Below are 20,027 nucleotides of genomic sequence, written 5' to 3'. Positions count from 1 at the left end.
AAGGATTTGGTCTTGTGCTCATATATCAAAAAATGTATCTACAACATTACAAGGTGCTTCAGAAGTTCTAAATATAATAATAAAAATTAAACAAAATATAAGCTAAACAAAAAATATCCTTATATCAGCTTACAACTACATCATAGTGTGTTATAACATGTTTATAAACTGCTTATAAATGCTGAATACAGGGGTCAGAGCATAGCATTACCAAATTACTATTACTTTTGACCTAAAACTATAAAAACATGTTGAGAGTTTCTCAGGATGATTGTATAATGAAGCGATGAGTTGACTCCCTGTGCCTCCGTCCTCCTCTGGCATCTGAAGACCAGCACTCCCCAGAGCCGCTGCTGGACTTCATTACATTTTAGTTAATTATAAATCTCCATCCAACTGGGCTCTGATGGCCTAAATGTGCAATAATGGGCCTTACTTGGAAATCACAGTCCATTGTCAGACTGTGCAGGATAGACTGCACCCACTTACCAGCTATTAATTAATTTGTTTCAAAGCCTTTCTGTCTCTTTATTGAGAAAGACGACGACACTCAGATGATATGAGCGTTGCATTAAGGGGATGATCTTTATTGCCCAAGAATCCACCTGAGAATGAAATAGCACGGCACAGCTCATCCAAACAAAGCTTATTTGCATCTTTAAACATCTCTGTTGGCATAAGACATGACGTATATACAGCAAAACGTACAGTACATACATTTAAACTGGCATATTGCTGCCATCAGCTTGTCACAAAAATATGCACATTATATAGTGTCACAGTACCTTGAGTAAAATAAGGAGCAAGACTTGGGCGTTTTTGATTCACTGTACTGAGATTCCTTCCGTGTTCAATCCCTTCATTTAACATGTGCGGAAAAAGACAAATTTCAGATATAACTACTCTTCACACGAAACACACTAACAGATCAACAGAGCGCCATCACCAGTTTCCCCCAAACTTTATGGCTAAAAGGAAAAATAGTGCACAAATTTCATCCTACACATAGACTTCTACCATAGAAAGGGCATCAGATGCCCCTCTATTCCAGATTATACAGTATGGCAGCCATTTTACATAGTTAAAGTTATATCTATGGGTCTACAACAACTCTACGACATTATGATCTTCATGTACATACTCCAATTATAATCGCTTGAATTTCATGATATGGTATACATAGGGATCAGTGCTGTAGCAGAGAAGCTAGTAAAAAATTATCTTACAGTGATATCATTTAAAAATCTTTTTAAAAAATTATCATCCACTGTAATTGCTTTAATCTACTCTTAATTAATGCCACATTAGTAAATAAAAAAACAGCAAATGAACAGAGACACTTTTAAATAAATATCACTTTGCTGTTGTTCAGTCGTACCATGACATTAAGTACTCTTTCCCTGAAATGTTCTTCTAAAATCAGGAGGCCGGTTATTGTTTAATGAGACTCTGACCGCTTAATTGCTTCCCCTTAATCGTCTATATATGAATGTAGTGAATAGATACGTTTGCGATACACAACACAGCAGGGATGCAGGTTTATGTGAATGTCTTACAGGCCACATTATATTATTGTGGACATATGCTGGTATTATTCAATAGTATGAGTCTTTACTCTTTGGCAAGACTTACCTCTTAGGACACATTAACTTTTTCTATACAAAAAGGACAAAGAAAGTCAAATCATTTAAAGGCTTTCTAAATGCACTAGAATGCAGATTAACAGGCTTCAAGATGGATGAAATAATCCATAAGGATCTTCAAGTATCAGGTGGTCTTTTGACAAAAGAAGCTCTACTTTTGGCATGTAACTGTTAATATCTCTAGAAGGCGATTTCTTCTGCTTTTTCTGCTGTTTGTCCATCCGTCTTCCAACACTTCATGGGTGTCGCAGACAGCAGAGATGATAATGTCCTCGTCGTCAAAGACGCTAAATGCAAATTAAACTGCTTCTTTCACCTCCATTCAAACCTTTACTGGGAGTAGGAAGGGTGTTGCTCTAAAAGTGTTCCCGGCTGCTTGCCTATCGGACATACTTTCTGGCGATTGCAGATTCATAACTTTATTGTCAAAGCTGAAATGGACAAATACATAGTGTCAAACCACGGCATTACCCGTTATCCTTCAGTTCCTGTCGTCCTAACCTGCTTCCGGGGGTCAGGACGATGGTGAATGGCTGTCTGTGTTCGGGGTCAGGCTTTGGCCTCCAGCAGTTCGAGGAACAGTTTGTGCATAGGCACGCGGCCGTCCTGTTTGATGCTGCAGAAGTGCTGGACAGCACGAGCAGCTGTCTGACGGAGGAGAGGGAGGGTCATGATCAGTTTGCCGGCCCTCCGAGGATCCTCTGGGTGGTGGGTGACCTCGTAGTCCTGTAGGGCACCATGAAGGACGTCCTGGAGTCTCTGAACCGCTTCTGAGTCCTCGATTTGCATGGAGTCTATAAAGAGAGATGGAATTGCGTGGAGGTAAATGCCAAATTACAACTATGCTAGTGGCTCTGTGAGGCTAAACTTAGACACAGCGGTGCTTTGACCTAACACACAAGCTTGGCAACATGCTTACATTGACAATGCTGATAATATAGCAGGTATAACGTCACTGCTGGCATGTCTAGAAATTGTGCCGAACTCTGTCATATCTCTACCTGAGTTGGCGAGTGCGATAGCCTTGAGGACCACAAACTCCTCCTTCTCCAGCCCCATGGTTTTATACTTCTTCACCAGCTGCAGGATGGCGTTGTTAAGGTCAAGCAGGCCGGCCAGCTTCGACTGCTCCTCGTCCATGATGTAGTCCTCAGCGTACACCAGCTTGTCCTCCATGCCCAGCGAGCGGAACACGACTCGAAGAATCAAAATCTCCATCCAGCCGCTCTGCAGTAAACTCATCTGGTCAGCCAGAGAGAGGGAGGGGAAGCCTAGAAATATGAGAGGATAAAAAATGACCCATTACTTGGGATGCTGAAAAGAAAGACTTTAAAAGGAACACTCGCGTCAGGACAAGTTTGTCGTATGAAGGTCTCGTCAAGGTTAAGTCTTCGTCCTGTAAAAATATATTGTGGCTTTGGAGGGAGCTTTCTAAAGTCGGGAACGACAAAATAATTCACAGAAAACCTTCAATTGAGGACATGCATGACGATAATTGTAGCATTCAGCTTTTCTGAAGACATGATATGAAGTTACAGCTTAGCTTAGCCGAGCATGAAGACTGGAAGCAGGGTGAAACAGCTGGTTTTACCTCTAAACAATGACTCAAATTTTGTAAAATATTTGATTTCCTGCCAAGAGTTAGATGAGAACATTGATACCGCTTTTAGTTCTGTTTAGTATAACGACTGGAAACAAAGCAAAATGGCAAAAAAAAAAAAAATTGTGTATTTTTTTGTTCTTTGCTGGATTTGCTCTCAGTTACTGCTTCAGAGGTGCTGCTAGGCAAAAGTTGTTACCTTTGGAGATAAGGTGTTTCCACCACGTCCAGATGCTAAGCCTTCTCCTCTTGCTTTAGTTCATGACTGTTTAGCTCAGTGACAACTACATCAAGTTTAAACAGTGGTTGACTGTCTACATGATAATAATAATTCGTATAATGATATCACAGATGATACAGATTAGAAGAGCACAATGCAAAGGGCATAACAGAGGACAGAGGGAGTGAATAGGTGGTGAATTTAATGACACTCTGTAGGACACACCCACTTTGATTGACAATTACACCCCACAGCAGCATGATTAAACCTGCTCACGTCCCACACATAAACCTGCATACACACGCTCGCACGCGCGTTTACTGTAATTAAATAGACAATTTTACAGAGCGAGGGGAGGAAGGGGAGGCGTTTGTATTTTTGACACCATCAGTGATTGTTATCAGGATCCATTGCTCTTTACAATCACCATGGGGAACGCCAGTGGCGCCCCTTTCCCCAGTATCGCTCCCTGATTGATTGGAAACGCTGTCTGTGCACAATTTCATTGGTCGATAGGGATCAGTATTCTGGCACTGGATCATCGATCAGGGACAGAGACCTGTGCGAGTGTGTGTGATGAAATCTCAGGCAATGTATTGATAGATTTAAGGACAAATACAAGTTAAACCTTCAATAAAGAGACAAGGCCACGTTTCCAAGAGACAAATGATTTTTTTTTTTTAAAGCAAAGGGCACTGAGGGCAATACGGAGAGAGAAATTGTCCACCCAGTGTTGATTGTATCATATCAACAACAACACACCAGCCAGTCACACCATAGTCGCTTTCACACACACACACACCCAACCACACACACACACACACACACACACACACACACACACACACGCACACACACGCACACACACACACACACATTTGACGGCCAACTCATAGCACAGACTCAAAAAGGCCAAAAGCAAAGAGGACAGTTGGTCTTTAGCCAGCTCATCTACCAGTCTGGCCCTCAGACTTCAGACCACATCACTGTCAATCTGCCTGATAAGAGAAGACAGAGAGGAGGGGGAGCAGCCAAGACAGTAGCCCCATCACACTCACCTCCCCCTGGGCAAAGAACTCAGATGGCCCGGGCCACTTTGCCCAGGACCCTGGTTCTCCCAGCGATGGGGGCCGTGTGGCCTGCCACTCATCCAGACCTGATGTGACATGACCATTACGCTGCTAGGAGGGGGCAGTCTTTTTTATATCCATTCTACCTTTCCTTCTTTTGTGTCCCGGCGATTGAGCTTTCTCTTCTACATCCTCAACTGGTTCCTTGGATGACGCTTTTGTGCCTTCATTCTCTCTTTATCTGCCATTTTATTTCTCTCCCTCTCTTTCTGTTGTCTCTCTCTCTCAAACTAACAAATTTAAACAAACAGTCAGTAGCTGTTATTTTTTAGTTTATTTTAAGTATAGATAATTTCAGCATTTGTTAAGGTGTAACCAGTTGTTTGGTGTTAAAAAAACTGACACAGGACTTAATTATTAGTTATTCAAATCTGTCCAGTTAATTTTCTGTTAAGGAATAGTTTTAGGGAAAATGCTTATTTGCTTGCTTATCGGCACATGATGAGATGAGAAGATCGATACTACACTCATATCTGTATGTTGAATATGAAACTACCACCAGCAGTTAGCTTAGCTTAGCACAAAGACTGGAAACAGGTGAAAACAGCTAGCCTGATTTTGCTCGAAGGTAGAAAAAAATCCACCTACAAACACGTCTAAAGCAATCCAGCATAAAAGAAGAACAAAACAGAATTAAACAAACCAAACAACAAAATGGCAAATTCTAGTTTGTTTTCCGCTCACTCAGCGCATCGTATTTATTACAGAGATTTAAGAGTAGAATTGATCTTCTCAGCAAGAACTCAAATAAACACATTTTAACTAACTGTTCTATCTCTGGGTTGGTTTCACAAGTCAGGATGTGTCCTGAATATTTAAGAGAGAAACAAACGTCTGGCAAGTTTAGCCTTTTCAACTTTTCCATTTCATCAAAAAAAAAAAAAGTAATCAAATCATCCTGAAATGTTACTTAAGGGAGGAGTGTATCATGGCCCCATTAATTATCTGTTACATTACAAACATTAGCTGACGTTAATGAATTCTTTTTGAAATGGATGTGAACTGAAGCCTGTTTATCTGCCTCACTTCGCCCGATGGAGCTGCATCTTTTGTTGCATTTCATTTTGTCTTTTGTGACATTTCAAAACTAAAAGTAGATTGTCCTTGACAGTTGGATGAAAACATGGCTTTCTCTCTCTCTCTCTCTCCCTCTTTCCCCTCAGGTTGGTATCTGCTCCGTGTACAGCCGCCTCTCACCGCTGCTCCGCTCTCCCAGCCAAACCCTCCACTGGCAAAGGGCTACAAATACACCCATCAGTTGGACTCCGTCTGTCTCGTGCGCTGACAGTAAAGAGCCGACAATGGAGAAGAGAGGCAGACATCAACAGCCCATGGGGGTGAGAAGAGGGGGCAGGGGTGAGGAGGAGGAGGAGGAGGAGGAGGAGGAGGAGAAGGTGATGCTATTCTTCCTTTTCTAGCAGAACAATGGAAATGCTGATGAGGGACACCAAACACCAACACACACTCACAAATGGTTGCTTAATGTCCACTGTGTACGTAGAAATCTGAGGACAAATATAGTAGACACACACACATACACACACACACACACACACATACACACACACACACACACACACACACACACCTGCTTTGTTTGTTTTGTAAGCATTTCAGGGACAAGACATCAACAAAAAACCCAGGTGTTTCCCTGGTGATGTTTTGGGTGTGAATAACCACGGCTGATAAAGCAGTGAGGGATTCAGTTAGAGGAAAAAGATGATAAGAAAACAGGACAGGAGGAAGTCTGAGAGACGATAACGCCTCCAGTATACTGATCATTGCTGGAACTTGTAGCTGTACAAAGGTTTTCTGCATACTTGCAGTTAATTGTTTAATCCCTTACACCCTCTTACGGTTGGAAAAATGATCTTATACCACCCAAGCTGTCTTGTACTTTTCCCCACAACTTCAGCTCAAAATATTTGCTTCTGGAAACTTTGGAATCTACACTGGAATTTAATAGTTTTTGGCACAGCATGACTTTGTAATGACTGACCCACTGCTAAACCATGTTTGTGCACTCACGTGTAAAGGTTTCCAAGTATCAAAAAGCAGACCTGCACACCTCTGTTGCCACCGCATACGATTACAGCCGCCAACATAGCTGCATACCAGCGTTTTAATCCCACTAATCTGTCAGTATGCACTTCCCCTCTCCTTTCCACTCCCTCATCCAAAGACACGGACATGGACATGCCTTCTGCTGCGCTTGTGTCAGAGGAGACGCTAAGTGTTAGGAGGATTTCCATAATTCACAGGCGGCTACGGCCCAGGAAATGAATTAAAACTCCCAGGGGGCCACTGGTCATCTGGTTGATATATATTAGGAACACACTGGTCAGCAAGGGCATGACACGCACACACACACACACACATGGATGTAGGATGACTGACAGATAACACACAGCCCCCGCCAAATGCCCTCTCTCCTCTGGGCATCCAGCGAATGTCTTGCCAACCACAAGTCACAACAATCTCCTCCTCTGATCTGATTATAGACTTAATGTGAGCTAATGTGTGCGCTGGATTGTGCGAGCAAACAACTGACTGACTGACTAATTGAGTGAGACTGGAGGGGGGGGGTTTCGGTCTGGATCGTACCTGGGATGTGTTTGGCCCAGCCGATGTTGACCACCAGCTCCCTGTCTGCCAGGTCACACAGCGTGGTCAGAGCTTTGATGTCGCTCTCAGGTACAGTCGGGTCTGGCATGGCGAAGATGCCCTCTGGCTCGGCCACCAGCAGCAGAGACACCACTTTGTTTTCTACCACACCACCAACAGTGACTGAGAGAGATGGAGACAGTAAAATTAGATTTTTGTTATAATAACTAATAAAATCACATCAATAGCATTAGAAACAATCACAATGAGGTGTTTTAGGGTGTGTTTTTTTTTGTCTTTATTTGACAGGACAGGCAAAGACAGACGTAATAGGGGCGGGGATAGGACCACAGGCCAGAGTCGAACCCTTGTGTCTGTGGCAAGGACTCAAACTTTTGTACCCGGGGTGCACACTTTACCAGTTGGGTCACCAGGGCTGAAAAATGCTTTTTTGTCACTGTCCACTGACAACAATCATTCTCTAAATGTAGTGATTTTAAATCACTAGCAATAACGTATTCTTTTGTGGGTTTAGACAATGGCTAGGAACCATTGATCATTGAACCAGATGATTTGAAAAGTCCTTGGTTTTATGGGGTTATTTTTCTTAGCTTGAAGTTTTTAAAATGTGTGACTTTCACATACAGCAGTGAAGTTCATTACAGCTATTTAAAGCTCCAAAAACTACAGATGGAATAGCAGATGCTGTAAAAAAAAATGATTGCAAAATGATTGAAAGCACAGCTTGCAGACAACAGGACAGGTAAAGTCACCCCTTATGTAATTAAGGAATCCATTAACATAGACTATTTACTTCTCTTAATTAGTAGAGTACAAGTTCATAACGCAGCACCACAGTTCCTGTAAGCTTTTATTTGTACGCTTACATGTTCTTTTCTGAGGCAAGGCATTCTGTGGGTGCAGGTATGGGCTGTTCTCTGCGTCTATTCTCCTCTTGTACTTCTGTCTGCCGCCTCGTACCCGGTCCAGACGCACACCTACAGAAACGTAAACACAGGACATTAATGATGCATTCGGCATAACAGTCACACTCTAAATATAGACGCCTGCTTGTCCTGATATCACAGGATGAAGTGCTAAATGCTCAAAAACTAAACTAAATGATGACTGGCACTTCAAATACTACTGAAAAAATAAACTTCTTGTATGATTTAATGGTTAAAGCAGACATCTAGATTGTGAGATTCCAGAAATTCTAATCATAGTAAACCTAAAACAAATCTTTATTTCATTAGCAGTGAGTTTTAATCCTGCTTGGATCTTCAGTGAGTGTGCAGTCATTGCTTTCTTCATTAACACACAGATCAAACAGGTAACCAGTTATCATAAGGAGGCTTCACAGCCCGGTGAATCATCAGGATGTTGCTCAATCATCTGCTCACATGTCCTAACGATCCCAAGGAGAGTGAACAGGACATGTCTAATGCCGGCACGCAGCAGCACGCATCCTGAAACACGATACCCAACGAGATTTAGAGCAGCCGATGACAACTGCTCATCTTAACGAGCATTGTGGTAACCTTGTCACCATGCCGGTAGGGATATAAGAGTGTGTGTATGTGTGTGTGCACATGCATGTGTGTGTGTGTGTGTGTGTGTGTGTGGATAAGAAAAAGCTGATTGGATGTGTGTTCATGGATGAGAAATACCACGAGAGTAAGAGTCACCAAGCGCATCTCTAAAGAAAATGTGTATCGGTGTGAGATTGTGAGATTGTGTGTGTGTGTGTGTGTGTGTGTGTGTGTGTGTGTGTGAGCGTGACTCAGGAAGCCTTTAGTATAGTGGTGTTTGGTTACCTGATCTACACAGTGTAAATGGGCCACGGATAGATCTATAATGGCACTCGCCTCTGAAAGAGACACTCTGAGGGTATTATTTGCCCACTTGACACCTTGCGGTGACACTCCATCCCTTTGAGCCCTCTGCCTCCTGTTCTTATTCTTACTTATGTATATATTTATGGAAAGCATGCACGGACATCTGCATGAAGAGACACAATGTCTTTTTAATCAGGCATGTAAAATGTGTGGCAGGGTCATTTCAGTTAATGGAAAGGTTCTTAGTTTTTGGCATCAGTGTTTGATAACGCTATTTTGTATCATTTTATAGTCACACTGTTATCACTGCAACAGTTTTATAGATTTTCTGCTTTAATATAAAGCAAAAAGTGTTTACGTTTAGTGATGTGGTCTGATGTGAACACAAAATCATCTGAATAAATGAGAACAGTTTTGATTTGAGTATTTGAGTTTTCCCTCTTTAGTCTGGTCTGAAGTGGGTGGGGATGAAGGTTAAAAGGTGATATCATATATAATAATATATAAACTTTTTCAAGAAAATACTTAAGATGTGATTTGTACTCTTTAAACTGGGGCTGGAGGATAAACTGAATCAACTGAATTACAGACTGGCGACTATGTTTCCAACCCTAATTTACTTGTTTATGTTTATGACGGATGAAAGCTCCAGGAGAAAAAGCTAATATGTGTTTTTGAAGTTTGGATTGTTTCGTCAAACTATTTCAAAGCCTGACACACAGTCATAAAAGTGTTACGGGCGAAATTATAACAACTACTACTGAGCTCAGATGTCAGCAGATCCATCTGTGTGACAACTGAGCAAATGATGACATTGTAAAAGGGTTGAGAGCCCTGGAAAAAGCTAGTAAGTTAAGCTTTTAGTTGGGATTGTTTTGTCAAAATGAATAACTATAGATCCAATAGGTTGAATCCAATTTAATATAACCCTCATTGAACCAACCAGAGACCAAAGTCCAGAGTTTTTAAGGTAAGATGTGAGTTGGCAGTTTTGGGGTTAAGAGGATGAAGTGACAAGCTTGTTCACAAGAAGATGAGTGAGGTATTAAAGAAAAGATTGGTCGGGGTAAACTCACTACCCTCTGACCCTCTGGTGATGTCATGAGGGGCAAATAGTAAGTGTGGATTATCCTGGGCACTTGGCAGGTGCCACTCCGAGGTGTGTGAGATGAGGGATGAGGGCGCTTAGATGTGTGTTGTCATCAATTTAACACAAACTGTTGGCAAATACTGGATTAAATGGCAGGACTTTGGTTTGTTCAATAGGAAAAGTGTGTTTTGTACAGGTTTATTGTTGTGTGTGTGTTTTTGTGTTTGCGCTCAGATCTGACAGTTATTCAAACACACACATCTGAGCTAAGTGTAACTCTTCACAGTGGAATGTGCTGACAACCAAAAGGCCAGGAATAGCTTTGGTGGATAACAGACACACACACCTCCTCCCTGTTCGTCTGTACAGCCCATCAGAGTTCGATAAACACGGACTACTCAGACATTGATCTATTTTTTGCCGCTTTCATCACTCAGGCTTCTTTTGAGGGTGTCTGGATCTTCACATGAGCCGGCTTTACAGGTTCCCAAAACGCACACACAAGTGCAGCGAGATCAGGAGCGAGGACATCCAGCCTCTGATCCAGACTGATCCATGTTCCATCACGATCTGGTGGCAGCGCTACTTTCCACCTCCATCACTACCGCTGCCACCACCGGCATGTGTTCAGTATAAACAATCCCACGCTTCTCAGATATTGTGACATATGTACACAAAGCCGCCCCCCAAACGCCAATGTGGCGTTACATTCCCTGCACACCGCTTCTGGTTAATGAATGAAAAAGGATTCGGAAAGTTGGTAGTGAAAAGCACACATAGTCCTGTTCTGTTCCGATGCTTTTCTTAGAATACAGATTAACACAGGATGATTAACACACCTGAGACCAAATAATTTCAGCCAGCAGGAAGTGGGGATGAGACGGCGAGGACTTTATAGAGGTTCTGCTGCACCACTGACCATATTTCTTAGAGAACATGAGCCATTAAAACACAGGATCACACAATTACACCGGGTATCTTTTAAAATATTGCACACATTTTGCTAACATACATGTTTTTACTGCCCTTAGAAGCGACAGCAAGTGTAGAATTGAGCACTAAACAGGGCTTAATCAAATCCTGCCTGGGGTCTATATGTCTTTTAGCTGTGTATTTAATACGGCTCTGACTCTCCCCATTAAACCTCACAGCTCCTCTGTCTCAGCCTTTACTGCGGCCTCTCCGGGGAAGAGGGGCATTACGAGACATGGTGAAGCGCGTTACGAGGGCGCTTACGACGGGAGTTACGAGGGGCAGTTCGCATTTCATGGAGGTCCAGGAATCCCACAAGGCATCTGGAGGAATTTACGAGGGGGGAGGGAAAGCAAAGGAGGTGGCGAGAGGAGGAGGAGGAGGGGGTTGAGAGGCGGACTGGGATGCTGTTGATACCCTACCCTATTAAAAGCAGCTAATTTAGAAAAAGGGCAGACACACACACACACACATACTCACTCACAAAAACACACAGAGGTATGGGCATAAATGTGACTGCGCACTGACTGTGTGTTTAAACAAACTCATATACACAAACTGATACACGTGTAAAGATGCTATAATTCTGTCCATCCATAACTCACACAGTCAAACACACACACACACAGCAGCAGCAATAAAATGCTGGAGATGAGTAGGTGGTATTAAAGGATCATTCCAGTTTATTACAACTGGGATGTTGTTTTCATAGTTTTGGACACCATTTCTATCGGTTACGATAACATCATATTTATCGAAGTAATTGCTGAGATCAAGGAGCATGGCGACGTCGCTACAACAAAGTCTGACAGGGCAAGAAAGCGACAGACAAGTGAACAATTTAGCCACTTGATTTGAAGGGAATACCAAACGTGGGTGCACACAACAATCTGCTATTTTATTGACGCTATTGTAGCATGTTCTTATCTCCCCTGTTGCAGTATAAACTGTTTCACATAAGAAACATGGGTTACAGACAATTATAAGTCAAGGAGACAAATTTTGAATAAACTCTATCCTGTTATGTGAACAAGCGAACATGCTGCAAGCAAGAGGTAAGCAAGCAAGCAAGGTCCAGTGTGTAGAATTTAGTTGCATCTAGTGGTGTAATTGCTGCATTGCAATCCCCTCACATCACATCCTCACATCCTTGTGTAAAGGAGAAACAACATTTGAAAGGCCTTGTCTAGAGTCAGTATTTAGTTTTGCTGTTCTGGGCTACTGTAGAAACACGGTGTAGATATAAAAGGCTAATTTTTAAGTAACAAAAATAAAAAATATTCTTATTGTCAGGTGATTATAAATGCATGAAAACATATAAAATTTTATTTTCTATGTCTGCATTATTCTGAAAATAGAGGCCCCTGATCATACACACTGGACCTTTAAATGCCAATTAAATGCTTCATCTTTACAGTGCACCACACACACAAGCAAAGACACAAAGTTTTATCTCCTCTCCCCTCTTTATTATCATCTCTTGGCCCTTCACAGCATGCAGCAAGTGGCCGGTACAGTAGGAGGTCGCTAATGTTTTCCTTTTTGAGTCACTTCTAAATCTGGACAACAATATGTCACCAGACAGGCACACAGTCGGACTAAAGGAGCACCTGACCGCTGTCACAGACTCTCTGTGTGGCATACATAAATGTCACGACTCTCAGCTTGTATTTTTTAGCGTTACGTTTTGAACATAAAGTTTTGGACATTAGTAATTAGCTGCACAAAATCTTGAAATGTGAAAGCTCATTGCTAAAATTTTGGTATATTTTATATTCCACTTCAGTTGGTTACTTGCCCTCTTCTCATTAAATTCCCAACTTGCAAATATGTATCTCAAACTTTTTTCTTTTTTTTTTTTAAAGTCTCTATGTTTTAATTTTAAGGAGCCCCTAGCAACGACTAGCTCCATTATCTCACTAGCTGCTGCAGTGTTACACACACACCTACACACAAACACTGGCAGGTTTCCAGAATCTATTTCAGAGGAGCACTGGTGAAGCAAAGACTGACACAATTGAACAGTTAGTAGCCTTCTCCGCCCTCTCCATGCATTGTTCAGCCCTGTGTTTACTACACACACACACACACACACACACACACATCACAGCTGGCACTAAGGGGCTGAAGTTTAACTGTCAAAAGTTTTAGGTTTCACTGGAGTCTGCAGCACCACAGTACATGCCATCACCAGTTTATCAGGTGAGACATTGAGAGAATCTCAGCTGGTAATCAGTGTATTGTTTCCAGGAATGCACAACAAAGAGACTGCAGCCAGACTTGTGTTAGCCGTCACTCTCAAGGTGCTTTTTCTCCGTCTCAACTGTCTGAAAGATGAAATTTGAACTTCTGCCAGCGCAACAAACCAATCAATCTCTGAAAAGGCTACTCATAAAATGATCTGACCCAGGTCTTAATGATTTTTTTGGTGTATAGCTGACCTTCTCTCAACATGCCCACAGACAGACACTTCACAAATCGACAGGCCTGGCAGGACTTCCTCCTTCTCTTGGTGATTTCACATTCATTGGACGCCGGGCAGCTGTATTCAATGTTACCTGGAGGAGTAGAGAGAAAAGAGGAGAGTGGGAGAGTTTTATTGAAATTGCATTGTCAGTGGAGCTTCAAAATTATAATTAATCATCTCTTAACAAAATTCTCATATTGAGAGATTGACTAAAATGTGTCACAGCTTCAGATCTTAAAGGGTCACTCCAGCGATTTAGTACTGTACTTTCATAAGATGGGGGCAGCTTAATAAAAAGAATAGTCAAAATCATAGCAGTTAAAGACTTTTAGTTCCTGCTTCCCATAACACATCTGGAAATAGACCATCCTTGCCTGGTTAGGGTTATTTTACTACAGTACGACATTAAATAATAGGCTGTGAAGTACTCCTCTGGACAAGTTAACTGAACTTTATGTGTAAAATCAGTGGAGTGCACTTCTCTTGAGAATAAACATTAATTGTGGCTTAATCGCTCTCAAAAAAAAAAAAACATGCTCTCAACACATAATTGGGAGTAATAGTCATGGCAGCCAAATGTGCACATTAAGCCTGATGACGTTCGGCCAGTTGCAGTCGCACTCAGCTGCCACCCTAGATCAAAAACAGGAAGTATCTCATGAGCCAGACATCAGATCTCCCAGTTTGATCTGACAGCCTCTCATCCTCTTTGCCCTTTGAACTCATTTACAGTAGCCAAACTTCTAGAGGCCTGAACACGACGCAGCCTGCCAGGTCCCCCACCGACAGAGCACAGGACGATCCTTTTAATACACCCGCACTGCATGCTGCTGGCTCTCGCCACTGGCAGCTTTCAGGGCTGAAGTGAGTGCGCACACATTCAGCACCACATGTTATCTGAAGCTTTAAAGCCTAAACTCAAACATGTTGACTGTATACACCATGAGCTGTAAGTTTAACCTCATATCAGCTGTTTGCAAACAGGTCTTTATTTAAAACCTTTCTGCAGTTTGAGAGGCAGGAGGGCGGAAACTGTGAGCTAACTGATGAGGGCTTATTTATACCTAAACAATCGCTCAGGGTACGACTGCATCTGCACCGTGTTGCTTGTAAAACAGGTTTATATGATGCAGGAAGACATTATCAGCCATGCACAATAAACTCTGTTACTAAGTATAAAACGGAGCATGTTGCTGGGTATAAATGTGTGTTTTGTGTGTGTGTGTGTGCGCGTCTCACCCTGGATGGTCCTCTTGAAAAAGGCCTTGCAGGCCTCACAGGAGGCCACACCATAGTGGTAGCCTGAGGCCACGTCACCGCACACCAGACACAGCCGCTTGGCCACCGTGCCCAGCATGAATTCGCACTTCACTGGGCTTTCTTCCTCCCCAAACCTCCTGGATAGAGATGAAAAGGAAGAGAGGAAGTGAAGGGGAGACGTTAAGAGGAATGTGCTTCTATTTAACACCTAAAGTGGGGTAAAATACACAAAATAAAAGACAGCATAATGCATATACACCGACCTGTTTGTTCCGACATTGTTGGCCAACCCCGCTGTGTGACCATAGAGGCCTGGCGAGTCCAGCCCATTGCTGTGATTGTGGCCTTTGATCAGGGGCCCATAGCTGGAGTTTGTGTCTGAGGAAGAGCTTCCAGGGCTGGGCTGAGCTGGGCTGACGTCGCCCTGAGAGCTGGGGCTGGGGCTGGAGGGTTCGCGCTTTATAGTGGAGGGACAGGTGGGGTCCAAGCCCCTCACTGACATCCTGCCGAGATGTCTGGAAAAAAGAGAAAAGGGAGGAAAAAAAGGGGAGAAAATTGATTAAATTTGATTGTATACGCACCTTATTGTCATACATATTCATGACGGTGAGAGATTTGACTTTCAGCTCAGCTTTATGAGTCACCTTGGTATTGTTATTAATATTAATGACTGGTAATTGACCTTCAAGTCTGCAGGCTTTGATTAGTTTTATTAAGTCAGGCATCATTTCCACAGATAGTAATCAAGTAATAAGAAGATAGCATTAATATGTGTAATTTCAAACCACATACATAACTACAAAGGCCTTTATTTTCTCATCAGTCTCCTGATGCTACCTCCACCCCTCCATCTCCACCCACCTTCATTCATGCATCCATCCATCCCAGTCCTACATATACCAGCCGTTTGTGATTTCCCACATATGCAAAGCTGCTGTCCATTACACTGCTTTGTTTTTAAAGAGAGTGATTGTTTAAGCAAACCTAGGGAAATAACAAAACCAGCAATCATCAGCATCATTGTCGACATTATGTTCAGTCCGAAACACGGTCATCTTTCTCTCTCTCTATTGTCTCTCTGTGTCTCTCGGTTACTCATCGTGATCCACTTGTCAAACACTCCGCAGCCTACGACAGTTAACAGCTTTTTTTTTTTTTTTTTTCCACTGTTAGGAAATTGTGTAGACATTAAAAGAAATCTATTCAATGAGACACTAACAAACGATTTGCAATGCAATAGCTAAGATAAAATGTCAGTGCTTGTTAATTTTTTGTGCATTGTGCCTAGAAAGCTGATCCAAAAATCACTAAAAAGAGAGCAATAAAGACTTGTTTCAAGAATACTTTGATATTCTGTCTTTACTCTTAATATATCATGATATATATATATATATCTCTTCATATGTGTGTGTGTGTGTGTGTGTGTGTGTGTGTGTGTGTGTGTGTATGTATGTATGTATGTATGTATGTATGTATGTATGTATGTATGTATATATTATAATATACACACAACAATGATGTTTTCGTATGTCTTGGAATTACTTACATATTTTTAGAAGTACTTTACCTCCATTATAACCGCTTGAAATAAATCTTGGCCTGCATGTTAAAGTGTGTATCATTACTTTATTATTGGATTACAATGTGACCACAACAGACTCTCTGTCACCACGCCGAGGACAAAAAAGCATCTGAGACCAGCTGAGGTGTACGGTAGGCTCACAGGCATGTGATCTGCACTCACACACACACACACACACACACACACACACACACACACACACACACACACACACACACACACACACACACTCTCACATTGTGGCGTCAGGCGTTCATGTGTGGATGTAAAAATAAAAATCATAGACAGGCAACCACTTCTCTACATACACTTTGGATTCACGTGATGAGGAACATGTTCAAGCTCCTACACTTACAGACACATTTTAAAGCAAGTGTCTTCATAAACACCCCAGCACATACTTGCATTCAACTGTTTGTCGCCAGGCCAACTTTAAAAAGCCCTCTGCTGTCTCACTCTCCGTCCCACACCTCTACATACAGAAAATCAAAGACACACACACACACACAGAATCCACACAGCCGTACGTCTCACCCACTTTCATCTTAGCCTGACGAGGTGGATGTTAAAGCCAGACTGTTTCCTGTCATGTAAATCAGGGTTTTCTTAGCCACAAGTCATTTGGTAGGCAAAAAGATTGGCTGCTTTTAACCACCCCCAGAGTAAACTATGGGCACGCGCTATTGACCCCTCTACAAACCCGCAAAGACAGACGCACAGATGCACAGTCAAAGACCCAAAGTCCCAAGACAGTCAACAGTAGACGTCTCTGTGAGACAACCAAGCAACTGTAATGACGCCACATCAGAGCATCTGCTGTCTTAAGTGGGGCTGGGGAACAAACCTAAACACTGTCTACAGTATGAACATTGGTCAACTCCCAAAAGTTGGCATTTAACTTCATCCTAACTTGACTTCATCAATTCTGAACCAAATTATAATTTATCCTATTTTAGACTGTAGTTTAGGTCAACTTCTTGTTCAACTGTTTGTAACATAAAACCTGTATCAGTTTATGTTTTTGGTCACGTATACGGACCGTAACAATTGACCTCATAAAAGTGTTATGGCCACCATGCTAGCACACATTTAAAACTCCAACAGACAGAGAGCAACATTAGCATTCATTTGGAGTCGTGTTCGGGTCACTTGACGAGTGCAAGTCTGATATTCGCTCCGCTTTTAGCTCTATTTTGGTCTCCACCACCTGCTGAAAGAAATATTTGGCTCTTTAGCTGCTAAATGCTGCGCTATGTCAACTAGCGAGCTGCTAATATTATTCTGTGGTTGGGAAAAAAGTCAACTGGACAGGTGAGAGTGAATTTTAAAAAAAAAGAAAATGATTGTGGGTGGTGAAATCAAAACAATTTGCTTAAAGATGCTAAAAAGCTCCATAGAGCTGGATAACAGTGCAGCTATAAACAGTGCTAATAGGTTAATTAGTGCTAAAATTCAGGTATCTGCGCCAGTATTGAAACATTTCCAACAATACCCAGCCAATAATCTTTTACCTCAATTACCAATGAACTACCATTTAAACTCCTCCCCTCCTCCCTCACTTGCAATCTCTCACCCCTCCAATCCACTTTGAAGACCATAAAAGCAGAACACTGAAGAGATTTCAGTCTCCTTTTAAAGTGACTCACTGGTTTACTTATTGGCTATCCATCACAGGCGTCCATATTGCTGTGTCAAGTCTCTGACAGGTACAGAGTGAGATATTCTTTGTGCTCTCCCATTATAATGCATCCCAGGGTGGATGAAGAGGAGGAGGAGGAGGAGGAGGAGGAGGGGGTTGCTGGCATTTTGCTTTCATAATGAAATGACATTAGAGTGGGGTGATCAGATGTGATGTAATATTCACTCTGACAGATTACTAATCTACAACTCCACATAAAAGCCCATCAAAAGACGGTTGCAGCTCCTACAGCAGGACGCAGCACGGATAAATCAGTGTGTGTGTGTGTGTGTGTGTGTGTGTGTGTGTGTGTGTGTGTGTGTGTGTGTGTGTGTGTGTCAGCGGGTATTCAAAGTTATCATACCGTACCCCTTTTGTGTCCCAGTATCCAAAACAACTCTTATTGCACCTTGGTAACAAAAGCCAAAATGCAGCGTGAAACGACAAGGAGACACAAAAAAGAAAAAAAGAAAGGAGAGAAGAAGAAGAAGAAGACGACGAGAGGCGGGAGGAAATTACAAGAGAGGCAGACAGATAGAGGGAGTGTGAAAAGGCCAGGCAAGGACAGAAAGAAAGGGGCAGTGCTGTGGCTCATTAACCTGGGGGTGTTGAAAGAAAAGAGAGAAGGCAACACTCACTTTCAAATGAGCAGAGTCATAATGCAGACAATGACCCAACGGATGAAGGAAGGAGAGGGAGAGTGAGAAGAAAACAGGGAGGGAAGGAAACACAGAAAATAAGAGGGAACTTGACCAAGAGGTAAAAAGAAAATAGAGTAAAGGCAAATCTTCAGGCTTTGGGGAAGTGAAAATAAAATGCAAAGCAACAAAAAGTCTCTATGAAAAAGCACCAAAACAAAAGCGACTCCGTTAACTAACCTTTCAGTAATAACCTCAAACCTACAGAGCAGTTATTTAGGTCAGAGGGTCTCACTAGTGTGTTTTACTGATGAGCTAGTAGGAGATGAGCAGGGATCAGTGGCACCCCCAGCCAGCCATAAGAGCCTTAGTCAGGCTTTGGACGAAGCTGTTAGCTGGGAGATGAGGTGCCTGCGGCTGGAGCTTGGACCCGCAGGCTCCGGAAACATGGATAGCGTGCCACACAGGAGATCATCCACAGCCATCGCCACCTTTTCTCCCATTCTTTATCTGGCTGCTTCTGTCACCAGCAATCAGCCAACCTGTACATCCACGTCTTTTTAGTCCTTGTCTGTCTGTGTGCCTGTCTCTGAATTCTCTTCTCTGCTGGGGGAAAGTTCATTTCAATCCTAAAATGCTCAATGTGATGTGTTTTCAGAGACGGGTGATTATGCCACAGCTGATAAAAGGCACGGCGGTGATGATAATGAACACATTTTTTTTTTTTTTTTTTTTTATGATTGCAGAAAAGAAAGGCAATCAAAAAGCAGTCTCGGGGTAATCAAACAGCTGCTTGGCACATCTTGTCACAGGCTTTCATTTGCGTTTCGTTTTTTCGTGTTGGCGTGTCTGCCAGCCTCAGATGACCCCACACAGGGACTAGTTTCATCCAAACTAACACTCACTATCAACAAACAAACAAGGTGGACAATGACAACTGTAAGCAATGCAAACAAACCTCCACGTCTGGGAAACCTCCCCAAAGCACAGAAAGAAATATAGAGCTGAGGTGATTACTCAGTTCAATGAGTAGTAAGCAACAGAAGTGATCATCAATTGTTTGAGAATTTTCTGATTTTTATGTGTAATTTAAATCTGACTGTTGGTTAGATGAAAGAAGATATTTTATAAACTTCACAATTAACTGATGAATCAAGGAAATCATCTGATGAATCGCTAAAAAAACTATTTGACAGGGTTATCAGCAGTGACTCTGCAGGCCTAAAACTGGACAAATATTAAATAAAAAAGGAAGATAATCATAGATATTTAGGATAATTTGAAATGTTTATGTGCGTTCCTCTA

The 20,027-nt window shown here is 42.2% G+C and overlaps 1 protein-coding gene across 4 annotated transcripts in view; it reads right to left on the bottom strand.

Annotated features, from left to right (window-relative positions):
- Positions 1 to 560: 560 nt before the first annotated feature.
- LOC104925618 (estrogen-related receptor gamma) overlaps positions 561 to 20,027 on the bottom strand; it is a 29,199-nt gene continuing 9,732 nt past the window's right edge. For all 4 annotated transcript variants that reach the window (XM_027284610.1, XM_027284611.1, XM_027284609.1 and 1 more), the window contains 7 exons: positions 15,088 to 15,339; positions 14,804 to 14,961; positions 13,539 to 13,655; positions 8,085 to 8,195; positions 7,198 to 7,380; positions 2,645 to 2,914; positions 561 to 2,437 (listed from right to left, as the gene is read on the bottom strand). In XM_027284610.1, the coding sequence (XP_027140411.1) occupies positions 2,193 to 2,437; positions 2,645 to 2,914; positions 7,198 to 7,380; positions 8,085 to 8,195; positions 13,539 to 13,655; positions 14,804 to 14,961; positions 15,088 to 15,326 (1,323 nt within the window). In that variant the 5' untranslated portion in view covers positions 15,327 to 15,339 and the 3' untranslated portion in view covers positions 561 to 2,192. The remainder of the gene's footprint in view (positions 2,438 to 2,644; positions 2,915 to 7,197; positions 7,381 to 8,084; positions 8,196 to 13,538; positions 13,656 to 14,803; positions 14,962 to 15,087; positions 15,340 to 20,027) is intronic.

Source organism: Larimichthys crocea, chromosome XI, assembly GCF_000972845.2.
Source record: "Larimichthys crocea isolate SSNF chromosome XI, L_crocea_2.0, whole genome shotgun sequence".
Lineage (NCBI taxonomy): Eukaryota > Metazoa > Chordata > Actinopteri > Sciaenidae > Larimichthys > Larimichthys crocea.
Note: the sequence above shows the minus strand (reverse complement) of the source record. Positions and strands in the feature narration are given on the sequence as shown.